This window comes from Erythrolamprus reginae, chromosome 2 (assembly GCF_031021105.1).
Source record: "Erythrolamprus reginae isolate rEryReg1 chromosome 2, rEryReg1.hap1, whole genome shotgun sequence".
NCBI classification, from domain to species: domain Eukaryota; kingdom Metazoa; phylum Chordata; class Lepidosauria; order Squamata; family Dipsadidae; genus Erythrolamprus; species Erythrolamprus reginae.
Window position 1 is genome coordinate 278,564,850 of NC_091951.1, and position 17,574 is coordinate 278,582,423.

At 42.5% G+C, this 17,574-nt stretch overlaps 1 protein-coding gene across 7 annotated transcripts in view; it reads right to left on the reverse strand.

Moving 5' to 3' along the window:
* Nucleotides 1–17,574, reverse strand: part of TLE1 (TLE family member 1, transcriptional corepressor) — an 81,986-nt gene that overhangs the window by 14,919 nt on the left and 49,493 nt on the right. For all 7 annotated transcript variants that reach the window (XM_070742764.1, XM_070742763.1, XM_070742761.1 and 4 more), the window contains 6 exons: nt 15,535–15,651; nt 10,594–10,647; nt 9,413–9,565; nt 7,603–7,747; nt 5,342–5,532; nt 4,159–4,235 (listed from right to left, as the gene is read on the reverse strand). In XM_070742764.1, the coding sequence (XP_070598865.1) occupies nt 4,159–4,235; nt 5,342–5,532; nt 7,603–7,747; nt 9,413–9,565; nt 10,594–10,647; nt 15,535–15,651 (737 nt within the window). The remainder of the gene's footprint in view (nt 1–4,158; nt 4,236–5,341; nt 5,533–7,602; nt 7,748–9,412; nt 9,566–10,593; nt 10,648–15,534; nt 15,652–17,574) is intronic.

The following is a 17,574-nucleotide window of genomic DNA, read 5'->3' on the forward strand; positions in this document are numbered from 1 at the left end:
GTTAAATGAATACACTCATTTAGTCCGAAGCCCTGAGCATGTCAGATATGCACCAAAGAAAAAAATTAGGGAACAAAAGCCTCTTTTCCTGTCCACACCCATATTATATTTTCATTTACCACTAGCTTTCAGAGATCTCTGCTGAATTTGAAAACCATAACAAACATAACCATATAACTACAATCTTCAACATATAAATAAAAATAAATTTCCTTCCAGACATGTCTAAAGATTTTTCAGATTTTTAAATAGTTGACTAAGCATGAAACATTGGCCTTGGTCAGATATAAGATCTATCATTCATGATCTTACCACATGACTACAATACAATTTTTCAGGACTAATATAATTAAAATGTATTATTAAAGCAACTGGGGAATTGTCTTTTTTCTGTTTAGGAACTAGATTGCACATTCTAGTTTATAAACATAAAGCCAACTTTTCCATGCAGATTAAAAGTGTTTAATCAATAACCGGAATATATCAAAATGTGACGTGAACCAAGAATGTAGCAAAGAGCCATAAAATACATTCTCAATCCAAGAATCCAAAAATACATGAAAGATATTATGCCTAATCTGAAACACTATTCTTCATCCTAAAAAGATCACGACAACTGCATGCCACTTCCTGCATCCGATAAAACGCATGCAAGAAAATTTTGAGATCGCAATCTATATGGAATACGAAACAAGTTTTGTATTAGAATAAATTAGTAGCTACAAAGTTTTATAGGGATGGAGTTTCTAATGTTCTGCTTGTTGGACTCCAAATTTCATCAGGCCCTGCCTGCCCCAGCATTGTCAGTGGTCAGGAATATTTTTGTAAGCCACCCATAGTCATTTATCAATCAGATGGTTGGCATATAAATTTAATAAATAAGTAAAAAAAAGATAAAATAATAGTTGAAATAAATTACAGTGATACCTCATCTTACAAACGCCTCGTCATACAAACTTTTTGAGATACAAACCTGGGGTTTAAGATTTTTTTGCCTCTTCTTACAAACTATTTTCACCTTACAAACCCACCGCCGCCACTGGGATGCCCCGCCTCCGGACTTCTGTTGCCAGCGAAGCACTTGTTTTTGCGATGCTGGGATTTCCCTGCTGGGATTCCCCTGCAGCATCGCAAAAACACAGAAGTCCGGAGGTGGGGTTTCCCATGGAGGGGAACCTCAGGGGAATCGCAGCAGCGCAAAAATGGGCGCTTCGGCTGGCAAAAGGGGTGAATTTTGGGCTTGCACGCATTAATTGCTTTTCCATTGATTCCTGTGGGAAACATTGTTTCGTCTTACAAACTTTTCACCTTAAGAACCTCGTCCCGGAACCAATTAAGTTTGTAAGACAAGGTATCACTGTACATCTGGAAGCCCATATATAAGAGGAGGAGGAGAAGGAGGAGGAAGAAGATAGCAACAGTCATGTGCCTTAGTTCTTCTTAGAATTTTGAATGTTAAAAGCATTATTGTTCTCATTACTGTTATTTTGAGTAACCAGAACCTATTTCTACTGTGAATGTCATATGTTATTCAAAAATCCATTTTGCTAGAAAGAGACCAATATATGTTGAATAAACAAAAATTCACACCCATACACACACACTCCACCCTATTGACTTCTTGAACTATGGATGAAAATGGTGAAACTCCCCCAGAGCATTTCATTTCATCCTGCATTTCATTTGCCAAATAAATTCAATGTGACATCCTGATTTGTGTGCCTGAAAGGAACTAGTTTTCAAACTCAAGCTGAAAACCCTCCTGCTGTCAATATAAATTTGCAGTAGACAGGGCATTATCTGAACTCCTACACCAGAAATTTTCAATAGACTTATCTATCACCGATAAGGCTATAACATCAGAAAGTTGCTAAGGGTAACTGCTGCTGCCTTGGGGTGATCAGGCGTAATGTCAATCTAGTTTCAAAAGCAAATAATGAATGGAGATCAACTGAGCACCCAGGATTTTCAAAGTTTATCTTGTCTATTTATATAGTACACAAAGACTAAGAAAGAAGCAGCTTCTTTGAGGCAGAAAGAATATAAAGTGGGTATATGTTGTGTAGATGACAAAGAGAAAGGAAATTATTATTATTATCATTATTATTATTATTATTATCATCATTGTTGTTATTATTGTTATTGTATTATTATTATTATCATTGTTGTTTTGTTGTTATTGTTATTGTTGTTATTGTATTATTATTATTATTATTATTATTATTATTATTATTATTATTATTATTATTATTATTATTTTCAATGAAAGAAACAAGTTTGGGAAATAATAGCCAGGAGATCTAGGGCTTTTATGACCCTGAGGTTCACAGCTCCCAATTCATAAAAGTTTTACTTTTGAACTTAATATTTTGGAAATACACTGTCAAAGAAAAAAAATAAATCCCCATAAAAAATCTGAACATTAGTATTTTAAATAAAAATAAATACATAAATAAAAACTGTCATCAAAATCTGGAATATGTCATTAATACATAATATACAGAAAATTGCCTGCTAAGATAGGGGAAAGAAAACAAAACAGAATTCTTTAATGATGATTTGGGTGTGTAACAGAGAACTGATAGGATTTATAATTATTTCTGGGGCAGGGGAGAGAGAGGCCAAGACTCAAGTGAAGTGAGTTCCCTTACTATCGACTTTCAGAGGAAAAACTTGAGTTCTTCTGGACAGAGAACAGAAGAAAAATGCTGACTGGGACAGCAGAGGTTGGCTGCTTCTGAGAGTTCCTTTTTCTTTGTGTGTGGTGATATTGTCAGGGTTCTTTTTAAACCACATCCAATCGTTAGATTGACTCAAACCTAAGAGACACACTAGTTCCTACATTAGGGGGTTTCCTTTATATCTCTCTATAAGGAAGGAAGTTTTGTTTGTTTTTTTTAATTTTTCAAGGGTGTTTTACAAAAAATCATGCACAAGACATATGCAAACATATACTTCCCATTACCTATGTCCTCTATTCTATTACTATAACAACTTTTGTTTATTTGCTACAATACTCTTAATTGTTATACAATTGTTATACAATATCTCCGTGTTTTCTTCAATACTCTTAATTGTTATACAATTGTTAATTGTTATACAATACTCTTAATTGTTATACAATACTCTTAATTGTTATACAATATCTCCCATCCTTCTTTGATTTGGTTGTGTAGTCTGTTTGCTTGTGGTTGCAGAGCTCCAAAATTCACAACTCCCTTGTTCGCCTCCCAACCCTATGTCAAGGTTACAGTTTTACTGGCAACTCTGCCGCCCTACAGCGGGGGGGAAAGGCTCTGAAGCAGAATATTTGCCTTGCATTCCCATTCTACTATCTTAACGCATAGGAACAAGTGAGTAAATAATGTATTCAAATATTCTGAAGTTGTTTGAAACTTGAAAATGAAATTATCTTTTAAGTCATACTAAACTTAGAAGTGGGAATCACCATTTTTAGCACGTTTGTTTTTCACTTAAATATAAATTAAAACTATGTTTTATTTATCAGCCAATATTAAAATCCAATTTCCTTTAGCAATCTGGTAATGCAAAATTCTAAGAAAGAGACAACAAATTTTGTCAATATCTTCTACCAACTAAATGGCACAAAAACAGTATAAAGTGTTCTGTTCAGGAATGGTAAATATTGTTAGAAAATATACTAGTCCTCGAATTAAGACCACAAATGAGCGCCAAATTTCTGATGCTAAATGGGGCAATTAAGTTCATTTTCCCCCATTTTACAACCTTTGTTGCCAGAATTGTTAAGTGAATTTCTGCAGTTGTTGTTCAATGAATGTGGCTTTCTTATTAACTTCACTTGTCAGAAGGTGGCAAAAGGTGATCACATGACCCTGGGACACTGTAACCATCATAAACACGAGTCATTTGCCAAACATCTGAATTCTGACCACAGGGGATGCTGCAATGGTTATAACTGGGGAAAACAGTCATAAGGTCATTCAGAGATGGAAGTTTGAACAATCACTAAATTAATTGTTGTTAACTCAAGGACCACCTGAAGTAAAAAACGGTAGCCTTTCTAGGAAATGGTAGCCTTTCTAGCCTTTCATCTTGGGGGGGGGGTGCTTATCTCTTACTATAAATTTTGTGCTCTGACTAATTTAAATTTCATTATGATTGTTGGAAATTACTCACGGTTTTCCACCAGGGATTCCAGCCAGATTGGGAGGGATTCCAGGTACTCTCATATGAGGAGGAGGATCAAACCCAACCTGATAAAGTCATCAAAGAAACAAACAGGCCAATAATCAGTTAGAAAAAGTACAAGACTGCTGAACTTTCCCCCATAGCAGGTTTCAGGTCTGCCAAAATTAGATATGTGTGTTCTCATTTATTAACTAAGTCCACCATGAATATATCATATCATTCTTGCCTCATCTTGAAAAGGAGGACGAAAGCCTGTTCCTTTAAGAAAACAAATATTCAGTACAGCTGTGAGATTTTGTTTGTTAACCTCGAGGCTCGACTACTGTAATGCTCTCTACATGGGGCTACCTTTGAAAAGTGTTTGGAAACTTCAGATCGTGCAGAATGCAGCTGCGAGAGCAATCATGGGCTTCCCAAGGCATGCCCATGTTACACCAACACTCCGCAGTCTGCATTGGTTGCCGATCAGTTTCGGTCACAATTCAAAGTGTTGGTTATGACCTATAAAGCCCTTCATGCCACCGGACCAGAATATCTCCGGGACCGCCTTCTGCCGCACGAATCCCAGCGACCGGTTAGATCCCACAGAGTTGGCCTTCTCCAGGGCTCATCGACTAAACAATGTCATTTGGCGGGACCCAGGAGACAAGCCTTCTCTGTGGCGGCCCCGACCCTCTGGAACCAGCTCCCCCCAGATATCAGAGTTTCCCCCACCCTCCTTGCCTTTCGCAAGCTCCTTAAAATCCACCTCTGTCGTCAAGCATGGGGGAATTGAAAATTTTTTCTCCCTTCCCCCTAGGCTTATAGAATTTATACATGGTATGTTTGTTGGTATGATTGGTCTCTTAAATTGCGGTTTTTTAGATTACTTTTTAATATTAGATTTGTTACATTGTTTTTTATTGTTTTTAGTCTTCGGAGAGGGGCGGCATACAAATCTAACTAAACTAAACTAAACTAAACTAATGGAAACATTTTTAAAAATGAAGGAACTGAGACCTTAGTATTTCCCCTCATTTGAAAAAAGAATTGTGTAGGAACATGTAAACATAGTAGGGGACAAAAATCCCATGTCTAGAACTGCAGCATCCCTAAAGTTCTTTACTACTAAAGAAGCGTGTTAGTATTTCAGGAAATTGTATTCCCCCATTCGACAAGACTGCAAGCCTACCATAGGGGAGCGTCCATAGGCAACTACAGCAGCTGCCGCTGCAGCAGCACTCATTTGGGGGGACATGTTGTGGAGACTAGCATAAGCAGCTCCCGGACTGGTCAGGTCTCCATTCATGCCAGCATGGGGTACCATTCCAAATGGAGCAGGGTAGGGACCTGGTACAGCCAAAGGGGTCCTCAAGCCAGCAGCTGTAGGAAAAGGAGATAGTCTCTGTATGCAATGGTATACAACTCAATTTTGTTATTTCATATTAAATCTATCTGCACGGCAAACTCTGCTTATGCTATATGTGGTTGCAATCCTGTATGAAATAATCCAGTTTAAGGTTAAGCAACACTGTTATTCAAAGATTGATGAGTTTTCAAAGGTAAAGGTTACAGAAGTGGGGTGCCACCCATAAGCTCTAATAACATTTTTCACTCTAACAATCTCTTGTTGAGAATTATATGGAGTGAGAAATGCAATTCCCCTTCCAAAATGACGTCAACAGGCATTTTCTAACATTTGACCTAACTACTACCGTGTTTCCCCGATAGTAAGACCCCCCCGATTGTAAGACATATGGGGGGTTTCAGGGGGGTCGGCTTATATAAGCCATACCCCGAAAGTAAGACATATGTCTTACTTTTGGGGAAACACGGTATAAACGGTATTGCGGGGGGGGGGGCGATGACATTGCTTCCAAGCTCCCCGCGCGCCCCTCGCCTTCGCTCGCCGCGGCCTCATCCACCGCCTCTTCCCCTGCCGAAGCTCAGCTGCAAGCGGCCAGCGAGGCCGCTTGCAGCTTCGCTCGCCTTCCAAGCTCCCCGCGCGCCTTCGCATTCTCCCCGTGCGCCTTCGCCTTCCAAGCTCCCCGCGCGCCTTCGCATTCTCCCCGCGCGCCTTCGCCTTCCAAGCTCCCCGCGCGTATTGCTTCCAAGCTCCCCACGCGCCTTCGCTCGCCACCCGCCTCTTCCCCTGCCGAAGCTCAGCTGCAAGCGGCCAGCGAGGCCGATCGGATCCGAGGCGAGTGGCCGGAGCTGCGCCCTCCTTCGCCCGCCTCCTTTCCGCTCGCCTCGGAGCCGAGCGGCCTCGCTGGCCGCTTGCAGCTGAGCCTCGGCAGGGGAAGAGGCGGTGGCGCCGCGGCGAGCGAAGGCGAGGGGCGCGCAGGGAGCTGCGCCCTCCTTCACCAGCCTCCTTTCCGGCAGCTCCCTGCGCGCCCCTCGCCTTCGCTCGCCGCGGCGCCACCGCCTCTTCCCCTGCCGAGGCTCAGCTGCAAGCGGCTCCGAGGCGAGCGGAAAGGAGGCGGGCGAAGGAGGGCGCAGCTCCGGCCGCTCGCCTCGGATCCGATCGGCCTCGCTGGCCGCTTGCAGCTGAGCTTCGGCAGGGGAAGAGGCGGTGGCGAGCGAAGGCGAGCGAAGGCGCGCGGGGAGCTTGGAAGCAATGCGCGCGGGGAGCTTGGAAGGCGAAGGCGCGCGGGGAGAATGCGAAGGCGCGCGGGGAGCTTGGAAGCAATGCGCGCGGGGAGCTTGGAAGGCGAAGGCGCGCGGGGAGATGTAAGACATACCCCCAAAGTAAGACACAGTGGGGCTTTTGGGGGTAAAAAGATAGTAAGACACTGCCTTACTATCGGGGAAACACGGTATTCTGTGGTGTGTTTTTTTCCAATTATTCCATTCAGTTATATTTGCAGTTTGCAATTATACAAGCATATAAATGGCCATAATAAACTAATTTTGTCAAATTTTTAACTTTTTCACTCTGCCTGTTATATCAATAAACATGGTCAAAATGCAAAGGAAAATAAGTATTAGTCAACATTCAAAATCCTCCTTTTTAAAAAAATATTTCCTTGCAGACCCCCTATGCAGACAGTCCTCCAATAACAAGGACTGGGAATTGCTTCTGCTAAGTGTGACATCTCATAACTACCTTACATCAATTATTGATGGCAATGTCAGCCGTATCATACATTGATTATTGATGGTAATGTCAACACTCCCCATTGCTGTTGTTAACCGAATGCCATCAGCCATTTGGTGAGGACCCACTCCAAGCCAAACCATACCTGGATTGGTCCATCCCCTTAATCTCAGTAAGATTAAGAACTGTCGCCTATTCAGCCTGCCTCTCTCCCCTACCTATCTTCCCCTAAATGTGCCCTTTTATGCCTCCATCAGCAATGGAGGGAAGACAATAATAATCCTCAGGTACATGTTAACCACATCAAATTATATTAGTAGTAATAATTTGGTGCATAACAGAAGATTTTATTTTACCAGCTTGGTTGACCAAAGGGTCCATTGTTGGAGGTTTAGCAAGACCGGGACGAAGACCTGGTGTAGCACTAGTTCCTGGAGTCGGTACATCACTTCGTGGAGTTGGTGTGCTGGATTTAAGGACTGGTGTGCTAGCCTTTTCATGCTGGCATCATTAAACAAATCAAATACATACTGCTATTAATCCAGGATATTATTGAGTACTCAATTTCAACACCATGTGGAGCTGTGAACTTTTACAATTAAATATCCTTAGGCAATTTCTTATTTTTCAATATTAATAGTGTCTGCCCTCCCTATTTCTACTAAAAAAAAATAGAATGTTATGCAACATTCTTTAGTTGTATAGCTCATTGGCAAGATGTGAAATTTACTAGGTATTTATATTTTTTTAAAAAAAAATTAATTCAATATAGGACTTTGAAGAAGGTAAATGAAAGTGTAATCCACATCACAAAGATATATTTTACAAGCCAACTGAAAAAAGAGATAAAAGGCAAATGTTATGCTTCAACTAGAATTCAAAAAGATGGTGATTTATTACAAAAGACTTGTTTCTCTCTGCCAGAAACTTCATAAGGAAGAAGGATTCAAAAAAAAGGTTCTAGTTTACAAGAAAATAAATTATCTCCATGACCTCATTAAGAATGGATAGAGCTTGAGCTTTTTCCATCCTCTTGTGTTTTAAAGATATACAATTAAAACTAGACAAATGAACAAAAGAGAAATTAAAAACAGATTTACAACCTGTTTTAATTGAATATTGTAAGTATGTTCAATAGAATATTAGATTAATGCTACATGTAAAATACTCTTTCATAATATTTGACTATTTTAAAAAGGAAATCAATAATAACTAATTATCAAAGGCAACCGTTATAAAAATGACCAGTCAGAATAAATGATTAACAGAATTTTCCAACTAATTTCAAAAACTGTACCCTCATGAATGAAGGCAAATATCTGTCCCAGGATAATGATGTGAAATTGAATTGGGGTTGGTCACTAGGACCAGAAATTTACTCTTTCGAGCTTTCAGACTCATGTTAGTGCTCATCTTCAGCTTACCCTCATTAAATAAATTCAGCAAAGAATAATATTTTTAAAAGAGAAATCCAACTTTGCATGTCACACAAATGGCTAGAATTATATTCCATAAATGGCTTCAACATTAAATAAATTTCTAAATCAGACTTGATTTTTAAATACATTTTGTTTACACGATTGAATAATTTTATAGCCTAGTTTGCCATTCTTCTAAGGAAGGAATTCTATCCAATTTCTAATAAGACATGTAAAGTATCCTGACTGCTGATATAATGCATGAAGTAAATCATTTAGGTAGGAATACAAGACTTAGAAACATTAACAGAAAAATAGTATCCCCATTTGGACTTATTTTGTGTGGAATGTGAAAAAGCTGCAGAAACCCACAAAACATAATCCCAACTCAAAACACAACTGAAATCCCAACATTGATTTTGTGATCAGATTTTATGATGTGGACCGTACCAGAAAAATGAAAATGAAGGAAGGAAGGAAGGAAGGAAGGAAGGAAGGAAGGAAGGAAGGAAGGAAGGAAGGAAGAAAGAAAGAAAGAAAGAAAGAAAGAAAGAAAGAACATTGCCTAAGAATTAATGAGCAGGTAGGGGTGTTTTTGTGGGGCTTTTTTTGTTAATAATGAACTGCTACTACATTTTTATCTGTCTCCCCACAAGAACTATAGTTAAGTCATGAAGTTTCCACACAATGCAGTCATAAATAATGATTAGTTTGTCAAATTTTTAATACAGTTGAGAAGAATACTTACCAAACCCATTTCTTTGGATTTCATGGAAGCAGAACTTCCTGATGAGGCAGTAGATGCTGGGCTGCTGGAGGCATCTTTTTTCAAGATACGGGTTTTGTCTATTCCGTTCTCTCGTGGGGAATGAGCAGGACTTGCTCGGGGAGACGAAGGGTCCTTTATGGGCAAGGGTAGTAACAAAGACATCCAGTTAGTGGTTGTTAGTTTAAAAGCAGTAAATTTGTACCCATGATTAGAAAGGTTTGACATTTGTTGTTATATTATGTTAAATACAGGACCCTATTGTAATTTATTTTACACTAGTTACAAATATCTACCACATGGAAAAATTATCTATTCTCCAAATGATGAACAGGACTATTTCACACCATTAAGAAAAATTTTTGGTGCATTTCAGATCAAGTTCCCATGGGGTAGTAAGCAGGGTAGATAATACATATTATTGCCTCCTAAAAAGGCATCTTCTAAATAGTGTGAAAGGAAAAAAAGAAGCAAAATTACTTTATTGAATTTCTACTGATCATAAATAAGCCTGATGATATGTTTCCACATCACATGAAAAAGATCAGAATTGTTCTTTAAAGGGCTTCCTTTCCTTTATATTTCCTGCAAGCCATCCTCCTCTTTTAATATACCCAGAATAAACATTGTTCATTTATCTTTAATCATGTGTACAGTAAGAACTTTAAATAAGCAAATTGCACCATTTGCGGAGTCACAGAAATATTTTTTTATTATTTCCCCCCCTTCCCATGTGTTTAGTCTGCTCAGTTCCACTCTCAAATCAATACTGACAGAATAAACACAGAGATCAAGGACTCCCAAGCATCCATTAGCCACGGGACAGATGCCTTGGTTTCTAGAGTCTGTAGTAAATATGAATTTAATAATAGTGCAACTCCTTCCCCCGTTTGGCTTCTATAATGAAGATATGTTACTAATAGCATGTTTGTTTGTTAAATTTATGTCATTCATTTTACCATCTCTAAAACCACAGTAAAAACAATAGAGAACCTTAAAATACTAATTTCAAATATTAACATTAAAATGAACAAAGATGACTAAGGAAGAATGTGAGATATAAAGATTTTTGCAGGTTTCTAATGAGATATTCACCCTATACTCTAGAATATTTATATTCATTTCAGCTTCAACTACATTAAAAGAAACACTAAGCAAGTTACCTCATTAGATACATCCACAACTAAGTTGTCATCACTTTTATCTCCATCGCTGTCCTAAATTTAAAAACAATATTTAGTACATTTAACTCATTACAACAAACAACAAAACAAAAATAAAGGGCACTTGCTCATAACTCCTTTAACAAAGTGTTCGGAAACTTCAGATCGTGCAGAATGCAGCTGCGAGCAGTCATGGGCTTCCCCAAATATGCCCATGTTACACCAACACTCCGCAGTCTGCATTGGTTGCTGATCAGTTTCCGGTCACAATTCAAAGTGTATACAGTGATCCCCCGGGTATTGCGATCCCGATCATTGCGAAACGGCTATATGGCGATTTTTCAACCCGGAAGTAAACAACACCATCTGCGCATGCGTGCCATTTTCTTTCTATGGCCACGCATGCGTAGATGGTGGAGTTTGCCGGGCAGATCAGCTGCTGGGCGGCTTCCCTGGGTCTTCCCCCTCTTGCCGGGGTTTCCCCTTTGCGTGGGCGGCGGGGAAACCCCAGCGCCGCTTCCCAGCTGAGTGGCGCGAGCAACGGCGTGGGCGGGCGAAGGGCGGGCGGTGGGCGCTCGGACAAGCGGCAGCCGCACCAGCAGCAGCGAGGAGCCAAACATCCGTGTTTCCCCTTTCTGTGGGCAGCGGGTTTCTTCGGCTCCTCGCTGGTCCCCAATTCCGCCAACATCAGGCTCTCCACACGCCCTTTCGCCGTAACACGAGAGCCTTCCGAAAACTCTTTCCGAGCGCCTCAGAGCAGCACCCCCACCCCTCTTTGATTCCCTCAACCCGCCCGGCCCCTCGCTCCCCTTTTCCACACGCGCCACCCAAGAAACGGTTCATCCCGTCTGGGCTTCCCCCCCTCCTCTTGCTCGCTCGCGCTCTCGTTTCCTCTTCCCGCCGCCGCATTCGGAGCCCGAGAGGGGGAAAGAGAAGAATGGAGAGAGCCGCGCGCCGGAGACTGCCCCCGCTCCCGCCTCAACAGCAGCCACGGGAGGGGAGTTGCTGCAGCTGCCCCCAGACTTTCCACCAAGCCCAATACCGCCAGCCCACATGCCCGCCTCTCCCCGCGGCTGAGGAGGAGCGAGAGGAGCAGCAAAGTCCCACGCAAGTGCATCTTCTCCAGGCGGGGGCAAGAGCGGCGGGGCGAGTCCGCAGGAAAAAAGCCGCGGGCAACCGAGCGGATCCTGCCGTTTGGGGCACTCGGCGGGCAGGGGCATGAAGGATCTCTCCGCCGGCCTCGGGAGCGCGTGGGAGGGTGGCGAGCCTAGGAAGATGAGGCGACGCCGGCCGCTGTCGAGGTAGAGGAGGAAGCGGATTGGTGCTCCGTCCCGCCAGGGTTCCTCTCCATGAGGGCGTCCGCCGAGCTGCCCGAGCTGCCCGTCTTCAATTCACCATCTCACCCGGGCTCCCGATCCTGCTGGGCGGCGGGGAGACTCGGCGGGGAGCGCGCGCGTCCGGGACCCAGAGCGCCCTTGTGGCCGCCCATTCATGCCGCTCCGTCGCTTGCCATGCTGGCTTCCCCTCAGGAGACGCGTCTGAGTGGCCTTTTTGCTGTTCCTCTCTGTTCCTCTCAAGAGTTCTTGCGGGGGAAAAGCCGCTAGCCGGCTTTCAGAGCTCCTCCGGCGTCACCCGGCTTCTGGTAGAAGCCTTCTCTCTTTTTTTTCGTGTGCTTGGCGAGGAAAAGCAGCAAGAAAAAAAAGAGAGAAGGCTTCTACCAGAAGCCGGGTGACGCCGGAGGAGCTCCGAAAGCCGGCTAGCGGCTTTTCCCCCGCAAGAACTCCTGAGAGGAACAGCAAAAAGGCCACTCAGGCGCGTCTCCTGAGGGGAAGCCAGCGACGGAGCGGCATGAATGGGCGGCCACAAGGGCGCTCTGGGTCCCGGACGCGCGCGCTCCCCGCCGAGTCTCCCTGCCGCCCAGCAGGATCGGGAGCCCGGGTGAGACGGTGAATTGAAGACGGGCAGCTCGGCGGACGGCCTCATGGAGAGGAACCCTGGCGGGGCGGAGTGCCGATCCGCTTCCTCCTCTACCTCGACGGCAGCCGGCGTCGCCTCGTCTTCCTAGGCTCGCCACCCTCCCACGCGCTCCCGAGGCCAGCGGGGAGATCCTTCATGCCCCTGCCCGTCGAGTGCCGCAAACGGCAGGATCCGCTCGGTCGCCCGCGGCTTTTTTCCTGCGGACTCACCCCGCCGCTCTTGCCCCCGCCTGGAGAAGATGCACTTGCGCAGGACTTTGTTGCTCCTCTCGCTCCTCCTCAGCAGCGGTGGCACGAGCGGCGGCGGCACGAGCGGCGGCCGGACGAGTGGCGGCAGCACGAGCAGCGGCGGCACGAGCGGTGGCCGGACAAGCGGCGGCCGGACAAGCGGCGGGCGGGCAGGCGGCTCCTCAGCTGTTGGGCGGGGGTCTTCCCAGGTGCGGAAGTAAAAAACATCTGCACATGCGCCATGGGAAAAAAAGGGCGCACATGCGTAGATGGTGTTTTTATTTCCGCACCACTATATTGCGAAAAACCGATCATTGCGAGGGGTCCTGGAACGGAACCCTCGCAATGATCGGGGGATCACTGTAAAGCCCTTCATGGCACAGGACCAGATTATCTCAGGGACCACCTTCTGCTGCACGAATCCCAGCGACCAGTTAGGTCCCACAGAGTGGGCCTTCTCCGGGTCCCGTCAACTAAACAATGTCGTTTGGCGGGACCCAGGGGAAGAGCCTTCTCTGTGGCAGCCCTGGCCCTTTGGAACCAACTCCCCCCAGAGATTAGAATTGCCCCCACCCTCCTTGCCTTTCGTAAAGTTCTTAAAACTCACCTCTGCCGTCAGGCATGGGGGAATTGACATATTCTTTTCCCCTAGGCCTTTACAATTTATACATGGTATGTCTGTATGTATGTTTGGTTTTTATAATAAGGGTTTTTTTTAGTTATTTTAGTATTGGATTGGATTGTTACATGCTGTTTTTATCATTGTTGTTAGCCGCCCCGAGTCTACGGAGTGGGGCGGCATACAAATCCAATCAATCAATTAATCAATAAACAAATAAATAAATAAACAAATAAATAAATAAACAAACAAACAAACAACCATCCTAGGTTAGCAGAGTATATGTAAGTGGGTGCCCCAGACAGAACTTCACCAACATTTGGATTGACTGAATGACAAATTGCAGGTCAGGAGGTTCTCCTGTGTCTGGGACCTGTCAGATTTTCTTTCTTTGAAACAGCACTGTTTAAAAATAGCCAAGCTGACAGATCATGGGTACAGAGAAAGGATGTAAAGTATAGTGAGAGAAAGCCCTCCTGGGTAATGGCCCATCTGCCTCATTTCCATATTCTCACTCATTCTTACAATAGTTACATTTAGTGACCATTCAAAGTTACAACAGCATTGAAAAAATGTCACATGACTGTTTTTCAGTTACAACATTTGCAGCATCCCCATGATCATATGATCAAAATTCAGATGCTTGGTTCATTTTGATGACCTTTGCTGTGTCCACGTGATCACCTTTTGCAGCCTTCTGACAAGCAAAGTCAATGGGGATGCCAGTTTCACTAAGAACCAAGTTACTAACTTATCAAATGCAGTGATTCACTTAACAACTGTGGCAAGGAATGTTAAAAAATGGGACAATATTCACTTCAATTTTTGTCTCCCTTAACAACAGAAATTTGGAATTCAATTGTAGTCGTAAGTCAAGGACTACCTGTTTCTTACTGTCTCACATATTCATTCTACCAGTTTCATGTTCACATACCCTTTCTTGCTCTCTCTCTCACACACACACACTATTGCTTGTTTGCTTACATAACTCAAGACCGTTCTAGCATTACTTTTTGAATGTAAGTCTAGTGTGTTTTTAAAGAGTGCTAAACCTACATTATACAAGAGTTATATATAAACGTAAGATCTAGCAAGCATCTACCAGTGTATGTTAAGATGACTCTGTGAGAGAAAGATCCAGTCTTTGCTGTCGACCAAGTCAAAATCCAATGAAGAATAGTGCTCAGCCATCACAGAAGGGAACATGCCCACTGCAGCTTAATGTGTCTGATAGGAGGCTGGGCAGAATTTAGCCTCTGACCATGTCACCAACCTATGATTACAGCATCCTAAATGGTGTCCATAGTCAGTTGTGTTAGGACTGTGATGGCGAACCTATGGCACTTGAGCCAGAGGTGGCCCGCTATCACCAGCTACTCTTCTGGGTCCCATCTCTCTCTGGCCATGTGCACAACTGAGCCCAGAAGAGCAGCTGGATGCTGCACACATGCACACCAACATGCACTGACATGCATGTATGCTCCAGTTTTGGCACTCAATGCCGAAAAAGTTAACCATCACTGTGTTAGGAGGAAGAAAATGTTGCTTCAAAAATGGAGTAGCTAATGTTGACTCATGAGATTAAATTAATGTTACGAGGACATGAGATTTAAAAATCATCACCAGGGCGCATTTGTGCTGTTGTTAAAGGAGCATGAGGATCAATACTGTAATATTTTCCAGTGAAAGTCATATTCATTCCTTGTTTTTAGCAAGAATACCTCCACATTTGGAATATTTAAAATGAAGATTTTTAAACATAATGTCATACATGCAAATATATGTAACTCCAAATGCTAGTTTGCCAATAATGTTCCTATTAGATGATTTATAAATAACTTTCTATTCTGCTATCAGCAGATGGTAAATTAATTAACACATAAATACCATATCGTTCATCACCTTCTCCCCATTCCTCAGCTTCTTGTGAAAAAAACACGCACGCACAACAAAGCTAGGAAATCAATGGCTATGTTAATTTGGCAACATGGTAAATAATCTTATAAGCAAGATCAGGCATGGAAGGGGAAGATTAAATTTATAGCAACCCAACAGAAATGCTTTGAAAGTGGTGATGACTATTGTCAAGCTGGCTACATTTTAGTTGAAGTTTCTTACATAATGGCTTGAGTCCTTATCATCCACTTTTCTTTTCTTCATGTCATTGGAATACTCTGGTCCATTCCTTCGTTTATCCGCGTTCCTCAGACTCTCTGGGACCAAGAGTGAATTACTCTGCAAATACATAAAGATCATCATGTTTACCTTTAGATTCCTTTTATATGGATATTTCCAACAAGCACATTTTTTTTTGCTCACAACACAAAGACTAACAACAAGACTGCAAGTGTTGTCTTGCAAGAAACTTACTGCATAGAGGATTCCATGTAAGGCAACCTACTCTATACAGTCACGTTCCTACAGTTTCTAGGGGACAAAGTAATTATGGGAACAGGACCATTTGTTCATGAAAACATTGATCTCTTTCTATATGAAAGCTGTGGAAAATATATCAGACTTTACCTTTTACATTCTTTTACCAATTATTTACATGCTTTGGATGGTTGTTTCTTTGTATCAGTGTTGAATCCTGACCATTACCTGCACAAGTCCTTGCAATTTTGTTTTCTGGTGGTTTGGCATTGTTTGCTTCCTAGGCCTGAGACAGAATGACTGGTCCAAGATTACCCAGCTAATTGTATGGCAAAAGCCTCCTGACATCACCAAACTGTCTCTCTATTAACATATCAACAATATTCATTTTAAACATAAAATAGTGGGGGGAAGACTTTGAAGGCATTCCCTTTTAGCTACATAAGCATGCTATCCTCCAGCCCAGAGGGCATCAGAAATGCCCTCTCAAATACTAAACATATTTTTTTTTTAAAAAAAATTGCTTGTGTAGAACTTCTTGTCAGCAAAACAGAAAAACCTCTAGTGCATTCACAGGTGACAAAAGACAGCTTAAAGTGACTTTTTTGTGTACAACAAGATTATGTTCTCCCAAGAAAACACCAGTTTGTTTTAGTTTTTTAAGTACACCTGAATCTCCCTTAAAGCAACCCATGATATGAAGAGCCTGCATAGGATATGACATGTACTTGAGGCATGCCAATCAGGCATCATGCTGGCAAATATTTCTGCAGAAGCTACATGTCCAGCCTCTCCTGCAGTTTAAACCCATATGGCCAAGAAGTTCATTGCCCAAATCCATAGGAATATCTACTGGAGTCTAAAGTGGCTCAGAAAGCTGTTCCTGCTCCCATCACCATTGTCAATGACACACTCCAGATTAGTTCCATGACAAAAAAAATGTTGAGAAAATATATTTTTGAAACTCAAACAGCTCCAAGTAACTTGGAAGCTATGCCCATTGTAGCTTGGTCAGAGAGAAAGACATCATCATTTATATTTATATAATTTAGATAAAAGATTAGTGAGCCACATTGGTGCACTAATGTGAGGAACATGATTTCTGAAGTCCTGAGTTTTATTTCATTGTATCTGTCTGTTTAGGAATCGGTTGAATTACTAGAGTGGTTTGGGATCAATACAAGTTTAACTTGTTTGAAACTCTTATTATTCAAGAGTGACATTTCTTAGTGTCAGGAACTGCCCAGTATATTGGATTGTAAGAAAATAAACGTAAGTGATCATTTGTAGGTATTTAACTAGAATAAAATGAAACCTAAATAAATACAAAGCGACCTCTATTACTTTATCTGGGGTTTGTTGATTTCTCCTAATTTACTGCTAACACTCTCCCCACCCCCTTTAAACTCCAGCATCCAACTCTTAATCTGAAAGAAAGGCCAAAAAACAAGAGCAAGGACTAATCTTGTCCGCAATCTGCAGGCTACTTTCTTTAGATAATGTTAAGTACAAACTGTTGACCCAAAGGGGAAGAAAGGCATTTTAGATATTTCTGGGTCACATGATAATTTGACATGCCTCCAATTCTCATCTTCCCTCCAGCTAAAGCATTAAACATGTCACAATGGGTCCTTTTAAGTTCAGGATTAGCATATGCAAGAAGGGCAATTTGTTCAGTGGTGTGTTAATGCCATGAACAGTGCTGAATGCAAGGCTGGGGGTAGGGTAGAGTAGGAGACAGCTCTTTTCACAAAGACATGCCGCACCCCACCGTACTCCATGCAA